Source organism: Physella acuta, unplaced genomic scaffold (genome assembly GCF_028476545.2).
Source record: "Physella acuta isolate Inbredline_101_S28 unplaced genomic scaffold, ASM2847654v3 ptg000991l, whole genome shotgun sequence".
Classification (NCBI taxonomy): domain Eukaryota; kingdom Metazoa; phylum Mollusca; class Gastropoda; family Physidae; genus Physella; species Physella acuta.
In genome coordinates, this window is record NW_026732508.1 from 186,737 (window position 1) to 205,834 (window position 19,098).

At 31.5% G+C, this 19,098-nt stretch overlaps 1 protein-coding gene across 1 annotated transcript; it reads right to left on the reverse strand.

Moving 5' to 3' along the window:
- Positions 1–1,601: 1,601 nt before the first annotated feature.
- On the reverse strand, positions 1,602–17,875 carry LOC131954361 (F-box/LRR-repeat protein 20). The gene is made up of 17 exons (XM_059317981.1): positions 17,721–17,875; positions 15,159–15,227; positions 14,018–14,085; positions 13,700–13,754; positions 13,322–13,396; positions 12,765–12,859; positions 12,279–12,347; positions 11,768–11,863; positions 11,111–11,261; positions 10,724–10,798; positions 10,390–10,520; positions 9,824–9,884; positions 9,230–9,274; positions 8,389–8,445; positions 7,240–7,452; positions 6,564–6,701; positions 1,602–5,772 (listed from the first exon to the last, which is right to left on the reverse strand). Exons 1-16 carry the CDS (start codon positions 17,775–17,777, stop codon positions 6,594–6,596), a joined length of 1,425 nt encoding a protein of 474 aa, XP_059173964.1. The 5' UTR covers positions 17,778–17,875; the 3' UTR covers positions 1,602–5,772; positions 6,564–6,593.
- Positions 17,876–19,098: the final 1,223 nt, after the last annotated feature.

Below are 19,098 nucleotides of genomic sequence, written 5' to 3' on the forward strand. Positions count from 1 at the left end.
GTGCAAGAATTACTGAACTTGATTTTGGACAACCTACTACACCAAATGGTTCTTCGTGAGCCTGAACAAAATAATCAAATCATTACAATTAAATTGCATAATGTTCAAAGCATTTAGCGTTTTCTTTTCAACAGACTGATAAAGCTAATCTTTCTGTATATTTCTCTGTAAATAGGTACGGAGAGTTAAAAACTTCGGGGTAAAATAAAAAATAAAATTATTTATTTCCTTTTTGTTTACCTACATTACTTCCCTTACCTGATGATCTCTAGTTATCCCCCCTTATTTCTCTTTCACATACATTTTTAACTCTTCACTCTCGACTTCTGTTTTTGTTTTTCTTTGATCAAGCTGAGCTGTAGACAAAATATTTCAAGCTCGGCCTACAAATGTATGAATTATTGATATCAACATCGATCTGTGCGTCAGGAGAAAACGTATGGGGGGGGGGGGGGGGGGGGGGGGTTGTTGTGGTGTTTTGTCAAGCCGCATGTACAGTAGGTGTACAGTGGTTCTCAAATGTGTGGCGCATGCGCAACAAAATGGGTTCCACTTCTATGGATGTAAAGTGGGTCTCAAATTAGACCTATGGTAGAATCTACGTGCTTTTAAAAAATGTGTTTTGTTTCGTTGTGTGCACAGTGGATCTCAAATTAGATGTACAGCGCATGCGCAACAAAATGTGTTCCTTTTCGGTAGGTAGGCAGTGAGTCTCAAATTGGATATATTCTATATGCTACAAGACATTAAACACATTTTAAACACAGCTCATTATCACATCCAAAGCATATTTTGTTGGTCATTTTAATAGATTGTGGGCTTGAATTGGAACCGAATAATTCACCTGTTCTTTTATATTGTGCTACAAAAGTCTTAACCATAAACCAAAATCAGTAAACTATTTGTGAAAACAACTTTTCATTTCAGCCTGCAGATCTGCTGTAATACTTAAGCCCTTTTTTTAACAACATGAAAAAATTATCTAGGGTATTGTTTGACCAAGATAAGTAATGCCTACCGTGAACACACAATAATATTTTGAAAAAGGAAAAACAGATTCATTCGGCACCCGTACATCAATAACTTTAAAAAAATAAAAGCAGAAAGAAACCTCAAGTCTATTGGTACAAGTTTAATCAGTGTGAATAAATCTTTACATCAGCCAAGCAACAAAAAATATCAATGAGAAGAGTACTGAAAAAAATTGCTGCAAAATATTGGAGTTGGATCACAATCAGTTTCACGACGTTCTCTACACCAATCAGGTGCCGCGACATTGGTATAAGGCCAAACACAGAGATTAGATAAAAAGTAAGAAACATTGGTACAGACACTAAATGCCACACTCACACACAATGGCATAGGCAGGGGGGAGAGGGGAGGTGGGAGTTGAACCCACGCACCATCAACATGAAAGCTGTGATGGTGCGCGCACAAAAATTACGTTATTATGTTTACTATTCAAAATTATATATAGATATATATGTATACAGACATATATATATATATATATATATATATATATATATATATATATATATATATATATATATATATATATATATATATATATATATATATATATAAATTAAAATCCTTCCCCCTCCTCACACACATAACAAAAATCTGCCTATGACATGGTTCACATACCTCAATTTACAACTAGATTCAACACATCATAACTGGTTATGACATCACATTTAACTTTAGTAAAGATATCTGGATGCCACATGAACCCCATTTACACTGACAAATTACTGACAGTCATGCTCACCCACCACATTATATTTAGACATTGGCTTAAAGTTTAATACCACACAAATTAAACTTCACTAAAAAAAAAAACTCTCACATAGTATGGGATTGTATTGCGTTTTTTAACTCAGTGTGGACATAAATGAGCATTCTTCTGTAATTAGTACTTTTTTGATTAAGTGATTGAACCTTATCTTTTTTTAAAGAATTTTTTTTAAATATATTTTTTTAATATTTAAAACAAAAAGAATCTTTAAGTACATATTTCGTTTCATTAAAATATCATCCTTAAATTTGTTCAAAAATTAACTTTAAAAAATATTGGTATTCTTGCAAGTAAAAAAAAAATGTTGCTTTTGAAATAAAATTAAAACCAGTCGAAAAGATGAGATCTGATAATATAGTGTTCTGTTCAACTGTTCAACATCATCTGACGTACGCAGATACAATTCACGAAGAAGAATTATTTATTCCCTGATTTTTGGCTGCACTATCTGAACTCACAACTGATTGCGAAATGGGACAATTGTTTGCTTAAAGTAGTGATCAGCCATGCTATACTTCTTAATTCTCCTGTACATTAAGGTGCATTTCCAAACAACATGTAATTTTTAAAAATTAACACTGGTCAATATGGTCAGTACCCAATAAGTGTTTGGTTCTCAACAAATAAACAAAGAGCAGGTAACTCTTTTCTCAAAATAAAAAAGGGCACTTATTCTTTACAATATTTTTTTTAATTGATTATGCTTGATTCTTAAAAAAATTCTTCTCTAAGTTGCTTCCATAAAGTGAAAGATTATTAAAAGCCTTCGGTTACTATTAAGTTCCAACAGTTATTTATATAACTTTAATTCTGTATTTTTTTAACTTTATCAAAAAAATTTCTTTAGTAAGATGATTTTTAAACACTTGCATTCTCTTCACACTCCTTTGAAAAAAATGAAACATCAAGAAAACATCACACAATACATCATTCAAAGAGTAATGGTTAAACATCTTACTCACTTAACATAACATGTTTGCTGTACTAGGTAAGAGTTCTAGCAGTTATAGTTAAAGGCAGTGAAATCCTCTAGAGATAAGAGTGTTGAAAAAGTTTTCAAACAGATCTTTTGTTTTCATGTAATTTTTTTTATACAAAATTAATAAATAAAATAGTTGTATTCATTTTGAAAGACAATAAAAATGCAATGTAATGCTCTAAAAAAATTACATATGCAAAACATTTTTTTTTAGTTTTGTTTCTTTTTCTTAAAACAAAATTAATTAAAATCATTACAATAGCAAATTGTAACTTGTCATTCCTGACTACCTTTTTTTACATACTGGTGGTAAATCTTTGCATCACCTGGGTAACTGCTACCACCACTGGTGTCTCAGTGCTACCATCAAGGTAAATCTGTTACCAACAATGGTAACTGTCATTGGTAAATGTGTTTGTTGTTACACTGGTAACGCTGTAACACTGATACTTGCCAACACTTAACTTGAGTTTTATCAGACAAATTTGAGTTGATTTTTTTAAACTAATCTTTCAAGATTCAAGAATTAATTTCTATATCAGCACATCAAATAGCGTTGGTAGATTAAAAAGTTTCTCATGTCTTGGATGTCTCAAGCTTGTAGCTGCCACTACATCAACTAGTAAGTGAAAACAATCTTTAAAGAAAAACTAATATACAAAAAATATTTATCTGGAGATGCTTTAAAACCTAACCTCATCAACTTCCAAATATAGTGCCTGTTACTACCAAAAAAGATGTTTACTAAAAAAGAAGTGGTCAATATTTTTATATGTGTAAAATACAATGTATTTCTAAATCAACTACTATTTTGAAATTATGCTAAACTGAAGTGTAAGAGATATTAACAGGGAAATTATTTAAATCAAACTTTATCTAATAGTTAAATGTAACAATATTTTATTTAATCACTGCTAGTTCAAGCTATTAATAAATAAAGTGGTTAATATTTATTAGGAATAAAAAAACACAACATTCAAATTGCTGAGATTTAACATATTTGAATTAATAAGAGCAATCTTCCCTAGTAAAATCCAAACAATCATACTACCTTGAATCAAATCAATAGCATTTTTTTTTTCAAAGCATGTAGAGTTGAGAATAACAATAATAAAGAATGAATGTACAGATTATTTTCAAACAGCAAAAAGAAAAGCATTGTAGAGTATCATGTATACATTTTAATTAGGCCACCGTGTGGCCAGGCGCTCTCAGGCTACTGATACTAAAACACACGACCAAAACTTCTAAACTTCTCAGCATGCTTCGCTCAAATCCTAAATGATCAAGTTAACATCTAGTCTTCTAGGGTTCAAAAAACTTCTCGTTGCTAACACACAGCATTCAGGAAGAAATTTCTTAGACTAATAAAAAATATATAAAAAAATAAACATCTGTACAGTGCTATCATTTCATTTACATTATACAAACTGTACAAAAAGCTTATAAACAAAATTACAAATAGCAAACAACAATATTTTTAACAAATGTTGTTTTTTTTTACAAGTTTCACACAAATTTTAAATAAGATCACACTTGGTCAAAAATTAAAAACAAGAGACATCACTCTAGTTAATAAGTGCTGATAATCTCAAGAGTCTACTGACAATGTGTTCAGCATAGAAGAATGTATCATTTACTTTGTACTAGCATAAACAAGTTGTTTTTATTTACCTGTTCCAAAGTAAACTTTTTTAGGTTTATATTTTCATAAATGTAACCAGTGAACTTTTTTTGTTAACATTTTTATTCAAATTATTTTAACAAATATTAAATGCTTTAATATATATCAAGGGAAAATTTGTGAACAAAAAGAAACAACCCTCTAGCAGAATTCAATAAAGGAGAGATAAATATCACCTATGCATGAACACAGCAAATTACAACAATTTTGTATACTTTCAAGTTTTAGAAAGTTTAAAACTGGCCAAACTCTACAAGATTTGTGTAGTCCATAGAGTATTATAACAAAAGCACTTAAATAAAAACAAATTAGCCATGATATTTTTCAACATTCTTTAGATCACTTCATACACCAGTTTAACTTCCTTTCCATCAACATTCATAAACATAATATTAGTTAATAAACCAAATACTTTTTAGATTGTGAAATGATTGTTATCTTAAAGTATCTTCTAACCAATTTGTGACAAAAATGGCTTCCAGGCATAAACAGATTAAAATAATACATTTTGTTAAATTGTGAGAAAAAGATCTGTTGAATATGCTCAAAAAGAAATGTCAAAATGTCGGCAATGAGAAAAACTTGTAACACCTCGCTAGTGAAAAGTTGAACAGGGAATACTAGTGATTTGTTGTGTAACCTGATATGTTGACATTAACAATCAATACATTTGTTGGTGAAATTTATTGATGCTCATTAACCAGTTGCATTTTTTTTTATTATTCCACTAGTAATCTCACCCAGTTATTTTTTTAACAAAAATAAATTTTCTTAAATATTTTTTATAAATTAAGTATACACCAAGATTTTAGTTATGAAACTTTTTAAAATGTTGAATGTACAATACAGTTTTAAAATAAAATAAATACATTAGGAAATAGTCAGGAAAGTATTAAAGATTTCTGGAGATCAACAATTTTTATGTACTAATCTATAAAAAAAATCTTTTAGATTACAAAGAAAAACAACTACCAGCTATTTTACTCAAACAAATAGAAACATTTTTCAGTTAATTTTGATGTTTACTTAATTCTGAAGATCACTATCAGCTAGAAAAAAAAAATTTATAACTATTAGTTGAGATTTTTGTTATTATGAAATAATGCCCAACACAGTTAAAGCCTCTCAAAGCTGACAATAAGAGCAGTTAAATAAAAATTCCTGAATGTATAAAGCCAGACTAACAAGCCTTTGATTCGTGTGATGTTAATGTCCAGATGAAAAAGTAGTTATAACCTCTGTAGTGTTTTGGTAAGTGGATGAACCTACCCTAAACTGTTCCCATGGCAACAAAATGTTTTAGCCTTCCTGTAAAAACCATAAGGTACAGCTTATTAAAAATTAAAAGTTGTTTTTTTTTTTTTTATTAAACTAAAAAGATAGAATTTCTACAAAAAAAAAATTCCATCCTGATGGTTTAAAAGGTTGAAAACAGCTTTTTACAGCCGTGGCCAAATGATCCTTTAGTATTGTACCATGAGAGCCACAATAACATACTTATTGGTAACATTAAATCAGTACTTGTCAGCAATGGCATGACAAATGTGACATGAGGGCTGTGACATGACAGATGCGACATGACATACAAAATACTAATAGCATGACAGGTCAGAATCATAAGCTGACCCTAGCATCAGCTGTTATCATTCAAACGATGAACACTTATAAAGGCACCAAGCAATATTTAAACCAATATTTCTAACAGTTGGTTGTTTGTTTGTACAACTATGAACATTCCAAGCCTTTTATTTTAAACCAACCAATTAAATTTTGGAGGGTTTTTATTTTCGTTAATGCACTAAATTCTAGAGGCCTAATTTTTATTAACCAACCAATTAAATTTGGAATTTCTTTTTTTTCCTTTGTAATGTTTTTACCAACCCACATATTAAATTTTAGAGGCAATTTTTAACTAAATGACCAATTAAATTTGGAAGACTTAGCAGGTGTTTGATTTCTGTTCTTTATTTTCTTGTTTTTAAATTCAATTAAATTTTATCAAATAGAATAACTGTTTTTTTAATCACAACAACATTTGACCTTAATAATATAATTTTTTGTGTGTGTGAGCTAATTAAGAAAAAAAATAATTAACCTACCTGAACACAGGTGACATGAAATGTTATTGGTCAAAGAATAATACAACATTTGCAGTAGCGCTGCCTGCCCCCTCCAACTGAGGGAGGGGGAGTTACAGGTGCAAAGTAGGCGTGTACCAAAATATCAGGCAAGTGGTTCTAGGGAAAGGGAACAAATATTACATTACATTTGCTTTCTTTGAAACAAGAAGAAATTGCTAAATTGTACCTTGGGTGAAAATCTTATTATATCTGATTCTTAAAAAGGCAATCTTTTTATCAACAGTTAATTTTCAACTTATTTTTAGTCTACTCATACACAAATACACAATATTCATAGGATAATTTGTAATATAATCAGTACATTTGCTTTCTTTGAATTGTACCTTGGGTGAAAATCTTATTATATCTGTATCTTAAACAAACAATCCTTTTATCAACAGTAAATTTTCAACTTATTTTTATTCTACTCATACACAAATACACAATATTGATACGATGATTTGTAATAAAATGTAAGATTAGGTAATCGCCTGACACTTCTCAACTTAATCATGGCTAAAATCTACCAACAATAATCTTCATTTATCTATAGCCCACTTTTACCAGCACTCCCAACCAAGACAAAAGCCATCAATCTAAACTTCCTAAACTTTACCACCACTTGTAACTAGCTCAACAGTCAGCTTCAACTCACCCGTAGCCGACGTATACCAGCCCTCGTAATCAACTGACAGTCATAAATCTCAATACGCTGCAGGGACTGACACCCCTGCAAATGTTCCAGAGCCGCATCCGTGATGAGAGGACAGTTATCCAGCTCAAGGATGCGGAGATTCTCCGTGGCGCAGGGGCTAGAGCCAATCTGACGAATCCCCTCGTCCGTAATCAGTTCACAGTGGGATAAAGACTGGGACAAACAAAGAAATCTTTAGTAAAATTAGCGCAAAGAAGTATAAGACAAGTACTGGAACCAACAAAGGTAGGTTTGGTAAGAGAACTGCAAAGAAGTTCAAGAGTGACTTTAAGACAAGTACTGTTACCAAAAAAAGACAAGTTTGATAAAAGAAATGCAAATAAGTCCAAGACTGACTTTAAGACAAGTACTGGTACCAACAAAGGTAGGCTTGGTAAGAGAACTGCAAAGAAGTCTAAGACTGACTAAAAGACAAGTACTGTTACCAAAAAAGACATGTTTGATAAAAGAAGTGCAATAAGTCCAAGACTGACTTTAAGACAAGTACTGGTACCAACAAAGGTAGGCTTGGTAAGAGAAGTGCAATGAAGCCCAAGGCCTAAAAGCTCTAGGAAAATAGTTCACAAAACCATAGGAAATTATCCAGATAAAACATTTTAACTATCTATTTTTTTATCTCATTGTGTTTACATACATGACTCAAATAGGAATTAGTTATAATTTTAACAGGGTGATGAACTAGGTTTAGTAGTTTGGACTGTTATAGCCATATAAAAGGCGCATTTAATGAATAAGATAATTCAGAAAGAACAAGTCATATCTAACAAAGTTTAAGAGGATAGTAAGAACGAAACGTGTAACTACCAAAAGTAAGTAAAATATGTACATAAGTAAAGAAAAAGTAAAGAATCATCTTTGGACATAGAGATCCATTAGGCAGATGAAGAAGCCCTCAGCATATGAAGGGAATCTGTGGTCAGCACTTTGCCCAGCTGTCTTTACTTTCCCTAACATGAGTTAGGTAACCATCATAGCTTGGTAGACTCAGGGACGTTCTACTGACATGGACCCTATTTCAAACTCGAGACCTTCACTTAGGCCACGCCGTCCGATAAATTGTGTACATAAAGCATGAAAATGTGAACTCACCAAGGCATTAAGTTGGTGGCAGTGGCTAGCTATATGACCCAGTGTGGCATCTGTTATCTAAAAAAAACATAAAATTCAGAATAGAAGGCATATGGGTGTAGGTTTTTTTTTAAAATTAAGATTAGAAGGCATATGGGTGTAGGTATATAAAAATTCAGAATAGAAGGCATATGGGTGTAGGTTTTTTTTTTAAATTAAGATTAGAAGGCATATGGGTGTAGGTATATAAAAATTCAGAATAGAAGGCATATGGGTGTAGGTTTTTTTTTTAAATTAAGATTAGAAGGCATATGGGTGTAGGTATATAAAAATTCAGAATAGAAGGCATATGGGTGTAGGTTTTTTTTTTAAATTAAGATTAGAAGGCATATGGGTGTAGGTATATAAAAATTCAGAATAGAAGGCATATGGGTGTAGGTTTTTTTTTAAAATTAAGATTAGAAGACATATGGGTGTAGGTATATAAAAATTCAGAATAGAAGGCATATGGGTGTAGGTTTTTCAAAATTCAGAATAGAAGGCATATGGGTGTAGGTATTTTAAAATTCAGAATAGAAGGCATATGGGTGTAGGTATTTTAAAATTCAGAATAGAAGGCATATGGGTGTAGGTATTTTAAAATTCAGAATAGAAGGCATATGGGTGTAGGTATTTTAAAATTCAGAATAGAAGGCATATGGGTGTAGGTATTTTAAAATTCAGAATAGAAGGCATATGGGTGTAGGTATTTTAAAATTCAGAATAGAAGACATATGGGTGTAGGTATTTTAAAATTCAGAATAGAGAGCATGAGCATGTAGGATTTGAATAGTGCACTTAATGAATGATCCTTTTTGTTTACCTGAATACAATCTTCAAGATCCATTTTTTCCAGCTTATGGCAATTCTGAAACAACAAAAATACTGTATCATGTACAAGTAAGAAAAATACAATGTCATATTTAAACAATAAAAGTACCACATGTGTACAAACAACAAAGTATCATGTCATATACAAACAATGAAAGTACCGTTATATACAAGCTATAAAATTACTACGTTATGAATAAATAATAAAAAACCCTAAGTTTCGCACTAACAACAAAAGTACTGTAGTGTGCAAGTAATAAAATTACTTTATTATGTACAATCAACAAAAGTACCATACCATATAGCCTACATATAACAAAAGTGCTGTCATATACAACAAGACAAATGCCATGTCATACCATTTCCCATATTGAAGCATACTGCCTCACATGAATTAATAACAAAATTAAAACATTATCTCTTTTTTTCAAACTATCAAAAGCTATTGGATAAATGTAGTTATGTATTTTCTCAGTAAAAATAAAATGATCTAAATGACAAAAATGATATTTTTCCACATGTATCTTACACTTGTCAACCCCTAAATATTTACTGTCTCTCTAAACTAATTAAAAAATTGTCTTACCCTCGTTAGCTCCTGAAATCCACTGTCTGTCAGATTGTTACAGCCAGAGACCTCTAAAGTTCTAAAAAAAAAATTTAAACTAATCAAATATTAAAAGGATTAACAAACTTTGGTTAAATTCTATTTATTTTTCACATTTTTATTCTTAAAAAAAATTGTTACAATGTTAAAGCTTTCATAAGCCTCGAGGTTGCATGGCTGAGCAGTAGTTTTGAACCTGCTGCAGTCATTTATGAAATACATATTTCGTTTTTCAACTTTTTTTAATACTGCATACACAAAATACACGTTACGCACTAGCTTTTACCACTTAAACATTGTTCAAACTTTTTTGTTCATCAATTTTTATTAACAATGTTTAACTTTAATTGTTTGTTTTTATTCAAACATCGCAAAATTGTACAGTTTATATCAAACAAATTTTGTAAGTATCAGTAAGAGGTAAGTGCATAATTAGCATTAAAGTCAGGGTTAGAGTTAAGTAACAATCTAAGCCTTGATTGCAACTGTTCAACAAATATAAAATATTTTCAACCATTTTAATCGGTAAATAGTTGTGAAAGTACCTGAGCTCCAAACATCCTTTCCCCAGCGCCACAAGACTAGCATCAGTAAGGCGGGTGCACATTGATGCACACAGGAGAGTGAGCCCAGGACACTCATTACCAATTTTTGTGATGGCCTCGTCTGTGATATTCTAAACAGAATAAAAGAGATTTTTTTTTTAAATTCTGATCGCTTCATCTTAAAATTAAATAATAGTATCAGAATAAAAATGCCATTACAAAATATGCTGGAGTTTCTTATTTTCAATAGCTTAACTTAAGAAGAAAAGAATATATTATGCGATTTTTTTTTAAATAGCATACAAAAAATTTAACCCTAAAATTGGGAACTTACATTAACTTGTTGAATATTCAACTTCATCAAATTTTCAGAACATGTGGCCAGTCTTTCAATACCCTCATTGCCAATCTGGTAATGAAAGCATCATTAGTTAATCTAGCTAGATGTAAATATGGATTACGTAACACTACCTAAAACTAGTGTAGCTTTCCCCAGCAAAATACATAAAAACCAAAAACAGAATTCTAAACACAATCTATGATATCCTCATTAGATAAAACAAGTTCACAAAGATAATAAGAAGTCACAAAAAACTATTCAGAAAATGTCAGGATACAAAAATAATAACATTCATAAGTACAGCCAGTGCAGAAAAAAATGGGTTAATTTTTGGACATAAAAAACAAGAATTTAGAAAATGTCATGAAACAAATAACAAACCTGTGTGCAGCCTCGACATAAAAAGGTGTTAATTTTTGGACAGCCTTCAGCCAGCGCTATCACACCTTCATTGGTTATATTCTGGCACCAAGAAATGTCTAGATAGGTCAGCAATGGGCAGCCACGACCACTGTTACTGGAATTAGCATTACTGAAACAAGATTTTAATTGCTAAGGTCATTTACGTAATAGTTAACACAAATATTCAGTTTATATCAAAGCCAAAATGAGGCAAAATAACTAGTGTCAGTTTCAACGTCTCATTAGCGATATATATCTATATGAAAACAAAAATTTACTGGCCTCTAGTTCTTATTTCTAAGGTAAGAGGTGCAAAGCTATGTTAATCGTTTGCAATATTGTCATGGTCAAATACAATCACAAAGTCACTTTTCAGAAGTTTTTTGAAGTATTTCAAACAATTAGTTCACACATTATTCCTGTACTATAGCACAAATGTGTAAAATCCTGAAATGCCTAAATTAAAAACCAATTAACAATATTATAATTAAACTTTTTTCCCTTCTAACATAACAGAAATAAAACAAATTTTACTGCGTTAAGCAAATGACCATGACAATATTTTAGCCTATGAAGACATGAAAGATCACAAGTGTTGTGTCTGACAAAAATTAACCTTCTAGATAAGTTGTATACCTCAAATACTTGAGTGAAGCATCTGTAATATCTGGGCAGGAGGTGAGGTCTAACTTACGTAACTTTGAACTGTATTTACCTAAACTTTCACAAGTTCTGTAATAAAATAAATCTTCATTACTTTCTAGAATTCACCAGTATAGCAATGCAAAGTAACAACATGCTTCATTCCTGAAATTTCCCAGTTTTTTTCTAAGTATGCAGTTAATGTAAAATTAAATTTTTAAAACATTTAAACTCCTTTGTTATAGTAAAATTATTAGAGTATTTTTAGATCTATGAAATAAAAAATATTTACCTCTTATTAAAAGTGATTATATTATTTTGGAATAGTGAAGACAACATAAAAATTTTTCAAAGGTTTTAAAAATAAGTTTTTAAAACCATAATCAAATTAATAACACAATATTAACTTTTATTATTATAAACTATATATGAATGATACGTTGAACAACAAAGTTTATCATGACTGCATGTTTAACACAAGTTGAACGACAGAGTGGATACTCACAAATCTGTGATACTTTTACATTTGTTCAATATTAAGGTTTCAATATGTCGACACTGCTGTGCAAAATTTCTAAAATATAAAGTGAGTTCATTATTAAATAGTTTTATAAATATATAATAATAATTATGGTAATTAAAATATAAGTATATACATATTCCTAGTATGGTGTCCTTTTTAATTTACTGTGAATAATATTAACTTTATTTATATTTAGTAATACATGCTTATATATTCCCCCCTCCCTCCATATTAACAAGTATTTAAAAAAATTAAATGTCACTACAGTGGGAAGTAGATTCAAGTTTGGCACAGTTTCAGAACAGAGATGTATATTAGATAAGCTGACTTACATCTGGTAACATTAGATCACCAAAATTAGTAAACATTACACAGAACAACTACAGTAAAACCCCTAAAGTGCAAGCCAGACTATGAGCAAAGGTTTACCATTAGCTGAGAAAACTCAAGTGTTAAAAATAGACTTACTGTAAAGCCCCATCTGTGACATTATGGCAGCCCTTTAAACTCAATGATTTCAAGAAGCCACCACATCTCTGGGACATGTACTCCACCACTCGTCCCTGTAACACAGCAGTATAAAATTAACTTTAGTCTATGTAATACAACAGTTATTTAAAGCACCAGTATAAAAAAGCTTTTGTCTATGTAATACAACAGTTGCTTAAACCATCAGTAAAAATAAACTTTAGTCTATGTAATACAACAGTTGTTTAAACCACCAGTACAAAACTATTACTCTGCAAGGAACCAAATTGCTTGGAATCACACTCATTTTATAACAAAATGTTCATTTAATAACATTTCTAGAAAATAGTTGTTATTGATGCAATTTTTTGCAAACAATTACTTCTGGGCTGCATAGTTCCAAATATCTATTATATTAAGTCAACATTATTAGCCCCTGGGTAAACCCCTCACTTTAAATTAAAGTTTAATTCATACGTTCAAGGCTAGTATGACAGTTCCAGCTTCTGATATGTGTGTGCAAGGACATGTGGATAAAACTAAGTGAACAAACTTACCTCTATATCTGTTTGGAAATCAAAAAGATCAATTTTCTGCCAATTACTTCCATCTAATGCTAGCATATTCCAATACTAAAAAAAATATTACAAACATTGATTTGTTATGGATTTAATGATTACACTTTTATAACCAAGGAGGGGAAATGCTTAATCAATAATTATTTAATTTGAATAAATTTGAATTTTAAAATTCCGATAAAAAAATTTAGATCTTCATATTGTGCAAAAACAGGCACCAACCTTTTTAAATCAACAAGGGCAAATTTAAATCAAAAATTCATTAGTTCATATGAATAATCAAATTTGATTTTTAAAGATCACCTAAAGAAAAGTGAAATTATCTTAAATATGCTGGGAAAACCAACTGGCACCAACCTTTGAAACTTGGGCGCATCGACATAATGACACAACATCTAAGTAGGAGAAGATTCTGAAATAAATGTTATACACTAGTCAGAAAACTATTATAAGGCACTTCCGCACAAATGTATGTGTAGTGAGGCGGCATTATTATCTAGTTTCATACGTAACGCTATCTCTTCATTAAAATATAGGCAACTTATGTTAGAAGTAATAAAAACTAATTTCTTCATTACCAATTTTAATGCATTTAAAGTTGATATATGTTACTAAGAAATTAGTGATTCAAATTAGAGACACAAATTAGTGACTCAAATTAGTGATTCAAATTACCGTAATAACAACTCCTTAGGTAGTTTCTTATTAATCAATGCATCGTCTTCATAAGCTGTTTGCGATATCTGAGATCAAAACCATTTTTAAACATTAACACATCTTTCAATTATACTTTCAATTTATTAGTGAATTATGAAAACAAAAGTAATGAGACAAAATATCCAATAAAAACCTGTAACGAAACAAAACAACAGCCTATGGACAGGGACATAAAATCCAGCAAAGTGGAGGGTGTAACATGGCAAGGAAAGCATTTGACTTTGACTGGAATTCCATAGAAGAGGAAAGTAGGTAGGATAAGGAAATCCTGGAGAAGGACAGTAGAAGATGAGGCAAGGGCTGCTGGGTGAAAATAAAGAGAGCCGCTCAAAACCAAGTCCGATGTAGAGTTTGGCTGCAGCCCTTTGCTCCTCATGGGGTACAATAAGTCAATGAAATAGCACAAATACATTTCAGCTAGAGACAGTTTTAGAGAGGATAGAATCCATTTTATTTTTAAATTTCTCATGCTCATATTTTAACTATGGTGTGGGGGAGGGGGGAAACTCAATTATTTAACATCCTGATTTGTAGCAATGCCTTGTTTTAATAAAGTTTTACCACAATGAAATAAATAAAAACCAATGCATAGCAATTTATAGTTTCAACAACATTTTAAACTTTGAACCTCACACTAACCCTAGCCCTTAAACTAACCCAGCCCTAACCCTAAGAATTAAAGTATTTTGTAAGCATCATAGCCTTACGTCTGCCAACCCAAAGGTCTCGAGTTCGGATCCCGGGCTTGAGTCGGTAGAACGCCCCTGGGTACACCCAGCTCTGATGGGTACCTAACTGGCATAAGATAAACAAAGGTGGCTGGGCATAGTTGCTAACCACACTATCCCATTGTATGCTGAGGTCACTGAAACTCTACTTCATCTGCCCCATGTGTTTGGGCACAAATGGGAATAGATGATTACGATAGGCTAATCAATTATAACAATTTTTTAAAATCTTCAGCATAATGTTTACGATTTTTATTAAATGTTTAAGAATTAGAAGACCTTTGTATGACAAATGAAATTATGAAATGGTGCAAATCTTAATCAGACAAAATGAAAAAAATTAGTTTTGATTGTAAACAGTTTTTACTAACACTAGTCCAGTCAAAGTTTCCAGGTGGTGCTCCATTTTTTGAATTGCTTCGTCTCTTCCTTCTTTTTTCCTAACAAAAACATCGCTCATTAAATTAAACAAAAATCATTCTTTAAATTGAAAGTTTAGTTTAAAGAATGAAAAGTAGCAATAAAAAAGTATAATTTTTATTTTAATTAATTTAACAAATTAGCAGCAACACTTGATAATAATGTGAGCATGAGTTTGATTGCTCAAATGTTAATTATAATGCATATTTTTTACAGTAACAAAATGTGTATAACTAGGGAATGTGTTGTCAGAGTCCTTCCAGCTTTGTTGGGTACCTGACTCAATTTAATGATAGTAAAGGTGGCTGGGTATAGTGCTGACCACATCATGCTTCATATGAAGAGGTAAAGAAACATAAACTTGACTTCATCTGCCCTATAAATTGCTAGGTCTTAAGGGGGAACTTCATTTTTTTTTTTTTACAAAATATGTGTGATGTGCAACTAAAGGTCTAACCAGAGGGTGGCATAAATTTTCAACCATTTTAATTAGCTCTACCCACATCATTGTACCAAGGCAACCAATCATAACCTTACCAAAACTTGATTTGTACAACCTGTCACTCAATTTTAATCAGTGGGGTGCATTGTAGCTGATCAGCGTAGCACATGCTTACAAACCAAAGAAACTCTAGTTTGAATCATGATAATACTGTGCTCAACTCAGCTTTCATTAGTACCCAGCATAAGATAAATGTAAGGCAACTGGAAATTACAATTGTCACACACACCTATTTCCTGCTTTAGCCACAAGACTAACTAGCCTAAAACCATACTCCAGAATTTAGGCTTATATACACATTTGCTACACTCATAGAACTTGTCAGATCAAACAGCAGGGCACTCTTTTAACATATAAAACTTGCCAAGACGACTACTTTTCTATAAGAAAACTTGATTATCATGTCTATGATGGGTCTTACTTTTTATGAACTGTTTTTTTTATACTAAATTATACTATATATTTAAATATACATTTATGTATTATATAGTGTATAACACAACCTAGGGGTACTGCTTTCTGCAATACAAGTCCTTCTCATACAGTATGATACAGCAAATGAATACAAATCAACAACATAACTCAAAAAAATTAAAATGAGGTAGTTCACAAATGACTAATACAAAATCAATAAATTATTACTCAACTATGTGATGCAATATATATGGAGTTTAAAGTTCAACTTCCATCAAGGAATGTGCATAGTTTCCAAACCTTGTGCCAATCATTATTATGCTAATAAATAATATGGAAAAGTCCTCCAACATTATTATTAACCATAGCATTGTATTCAAATCTAATTATTATTAAACACTAACTAAACCCAATGGGTTGAGGAACCTTAAGCTGCTAACCTGAAGTTTTAATTTCTATATGTAGTATTATGAATTATGTAGGGTAGGTAGAGTATAAAATTATTATACAAGAAGTTGTCAATAAATTATGACATGAGGAAGGGACTGTGTAATGATGTGTGAAAAAGGTGGGTGTACATTTCAGAATGTGTCTTGGTGATGTCGCACAAAGTAATTTTTTTTCTGTTGTTCACAAAACGAATCAATAATGGTTTGAGTTAGGGACTGCTAATGTGAAAATTAGGTTAGGTTTAGTATTGTTTAAGCAATCATATGTTAAGAGTTAAATGATAAAATGTTAATTGTCTTCACTTTAACCTATTGTCTTCAGTAGGCAATACTGTAGATTGTAGATTCTACACATTTTTAATGCTAAGGCTAAAGAAAGTGACATTGATTATTATTATTATTCATCACTTATTCATCACTTCTTGATGCCTTGTGTAGGTCTACTTGATAGAGACAAAAGTAAAAAATGCTAGTTCGGTCATTAATTTTTTGTATGAAAATCACTTAAAATTACCTTCATACCTCATAATTTAATAATATATCTATTTTGTTTAAAGTAAGACTTAATTTATTACTAGTTTTATCCAGCAGGCCCTAAGTTATCACTTTGATCCGATTTAATATTTTTAAAAGTAGGCCCTATAAAAGGAATTGGTTCAGTCCTTTTCCCAACCTGCAAAAAATTGAACAAGCTGCCTATAGTGATTAGTGGCTTTAGATAGGGCTTAGGCTGGAGCTAGGCTTTACTTAACTTTTACTACACTTGTTACTTGTTAGTGACTAACCATCCTAAACTAACTACTAAAGTTTGAGTGCAAAGCCTAGCCTAGACTGAGGCCTTTTTTGCACTAAAAAATATACTAATATACTAGATTCTAGATCTAGATTTAGATTAAATATAGGCCAACCTAAGCTAAATTGCTTTATTATTTATTATCTAACATGTATGAGTTTAAAGAGAGGTTAAAAAAAATTTAACGACTTAAAAGTTAAAGCTAAGCTATGAATAGTAAATTAAAATGTATTAGAGATTAGAGAGATTTCCTCTCTTTCTAATAGTTTACTTTCTTTTTGTTCTCTTCTCTTCGTTTGTCTGTTTTAAATAATAAGAAGTGGATGAACCGTCATTTGGTTTAAAAATTTCTTACCTCTGATTTATTTTTTGAATGATTGCTGTAATGATTATTATGGTTGTGGTTACTCATGTCTTTACGCCATGAAAACGTTAATTTACTCCGAATATTTATTAGTCCAGTGGTGCTGCTACTATCACTGCTAAACAAAAAGAAAATAATAACATAAAATACACAACCGAAGGGTCTTAGCAAGATAAATTTCCATTGGGTGATAATGCGTGACGTAATTGCACATTTTAGTTAATTTTAAAGGTTGCTTTGACAGAAAATATAATATTAAGTGTGCAAAATACTTCCTATTTTATTTTATTTGCATTTATTGTAAAATTTACTTTATTGCGTTAAAAAATGTGTAAAGTAAACTAATAGTTTACGAATATTTTGGTCCGGAAATAGATTTCGACAACCAATCAAATATATCGTTAGTTTCTATATAGCGACAGCTGATGGCCACTTGCCTTCAATGTTTTGATTCTAGAAATGATGTCACAGTCTTTTTTTGTAGTTAGACCAATGAGAATTAATTATTGCGATTGGTTTAACAATGCGTGTTAGTTTGGTTTAAACATACACTTGACATAATTTGTTAAACTAAGTTTAATTGCTTGATTTTACAAAATTAGATTTTTTAAATATAAATGTGCGTTAACCATAAATTGTATAAAATAGTAATAGGCCCTAAATACAAATATGCTAATTAGCCACAAAACCTTCAATGAGACAATTAGGCCTAGATCTATTTTTAATTAAAACAAATTAGATCTACACTCTGGACGCATTCTACTAGTTTGAATACATTTTAATAGACTTATACTTTAGTAATATCTAAACTACACTAACTTAACTTACATGCCAACCCTTGCTATGTTGTATAATAGGGGGGGGAGTCATCCATAAATGAAGTCACGCTTTTTTTGGGATAGAGTTTCTTCCAGGCATCTCTTCGAGGGGGTGGGGGGGGGGGTTCACGCACAGTGAGTAAGAGCCCAGATGTAAGGATTGTCATAGCTTAGGACTCTCGTAGGAGCCACATGTCGAGCTACCGCCACCCTGTTTCGGTTTAGTAATATTGTAGTCAGAGGCGTAGCGAGGGAGGCGGGGGGTGCGGACCGCACCAGGTGACACCATTTAGGGGGGTGACACCAAAGCATAGTAAAATATATAGAGAAAAGTTTGAGGGGGGTGCAAACGAAAGTTTGAGGGGGGTGCAAATCGAAAATTGAAAGTTTGTCCCCGGGAAGAGTCGCTACGCCCCTGGGGGTGGTGACACCATTAAGTGCCGCACCGGGTGACATCCGACCTCGCTACGCCACTGATTGTAGTGTCCCATCGAATTCCTAGTGTAGGGCGGTCTTTAAAACAAATATAGATGCCAAAGTGTTAAGGGTGG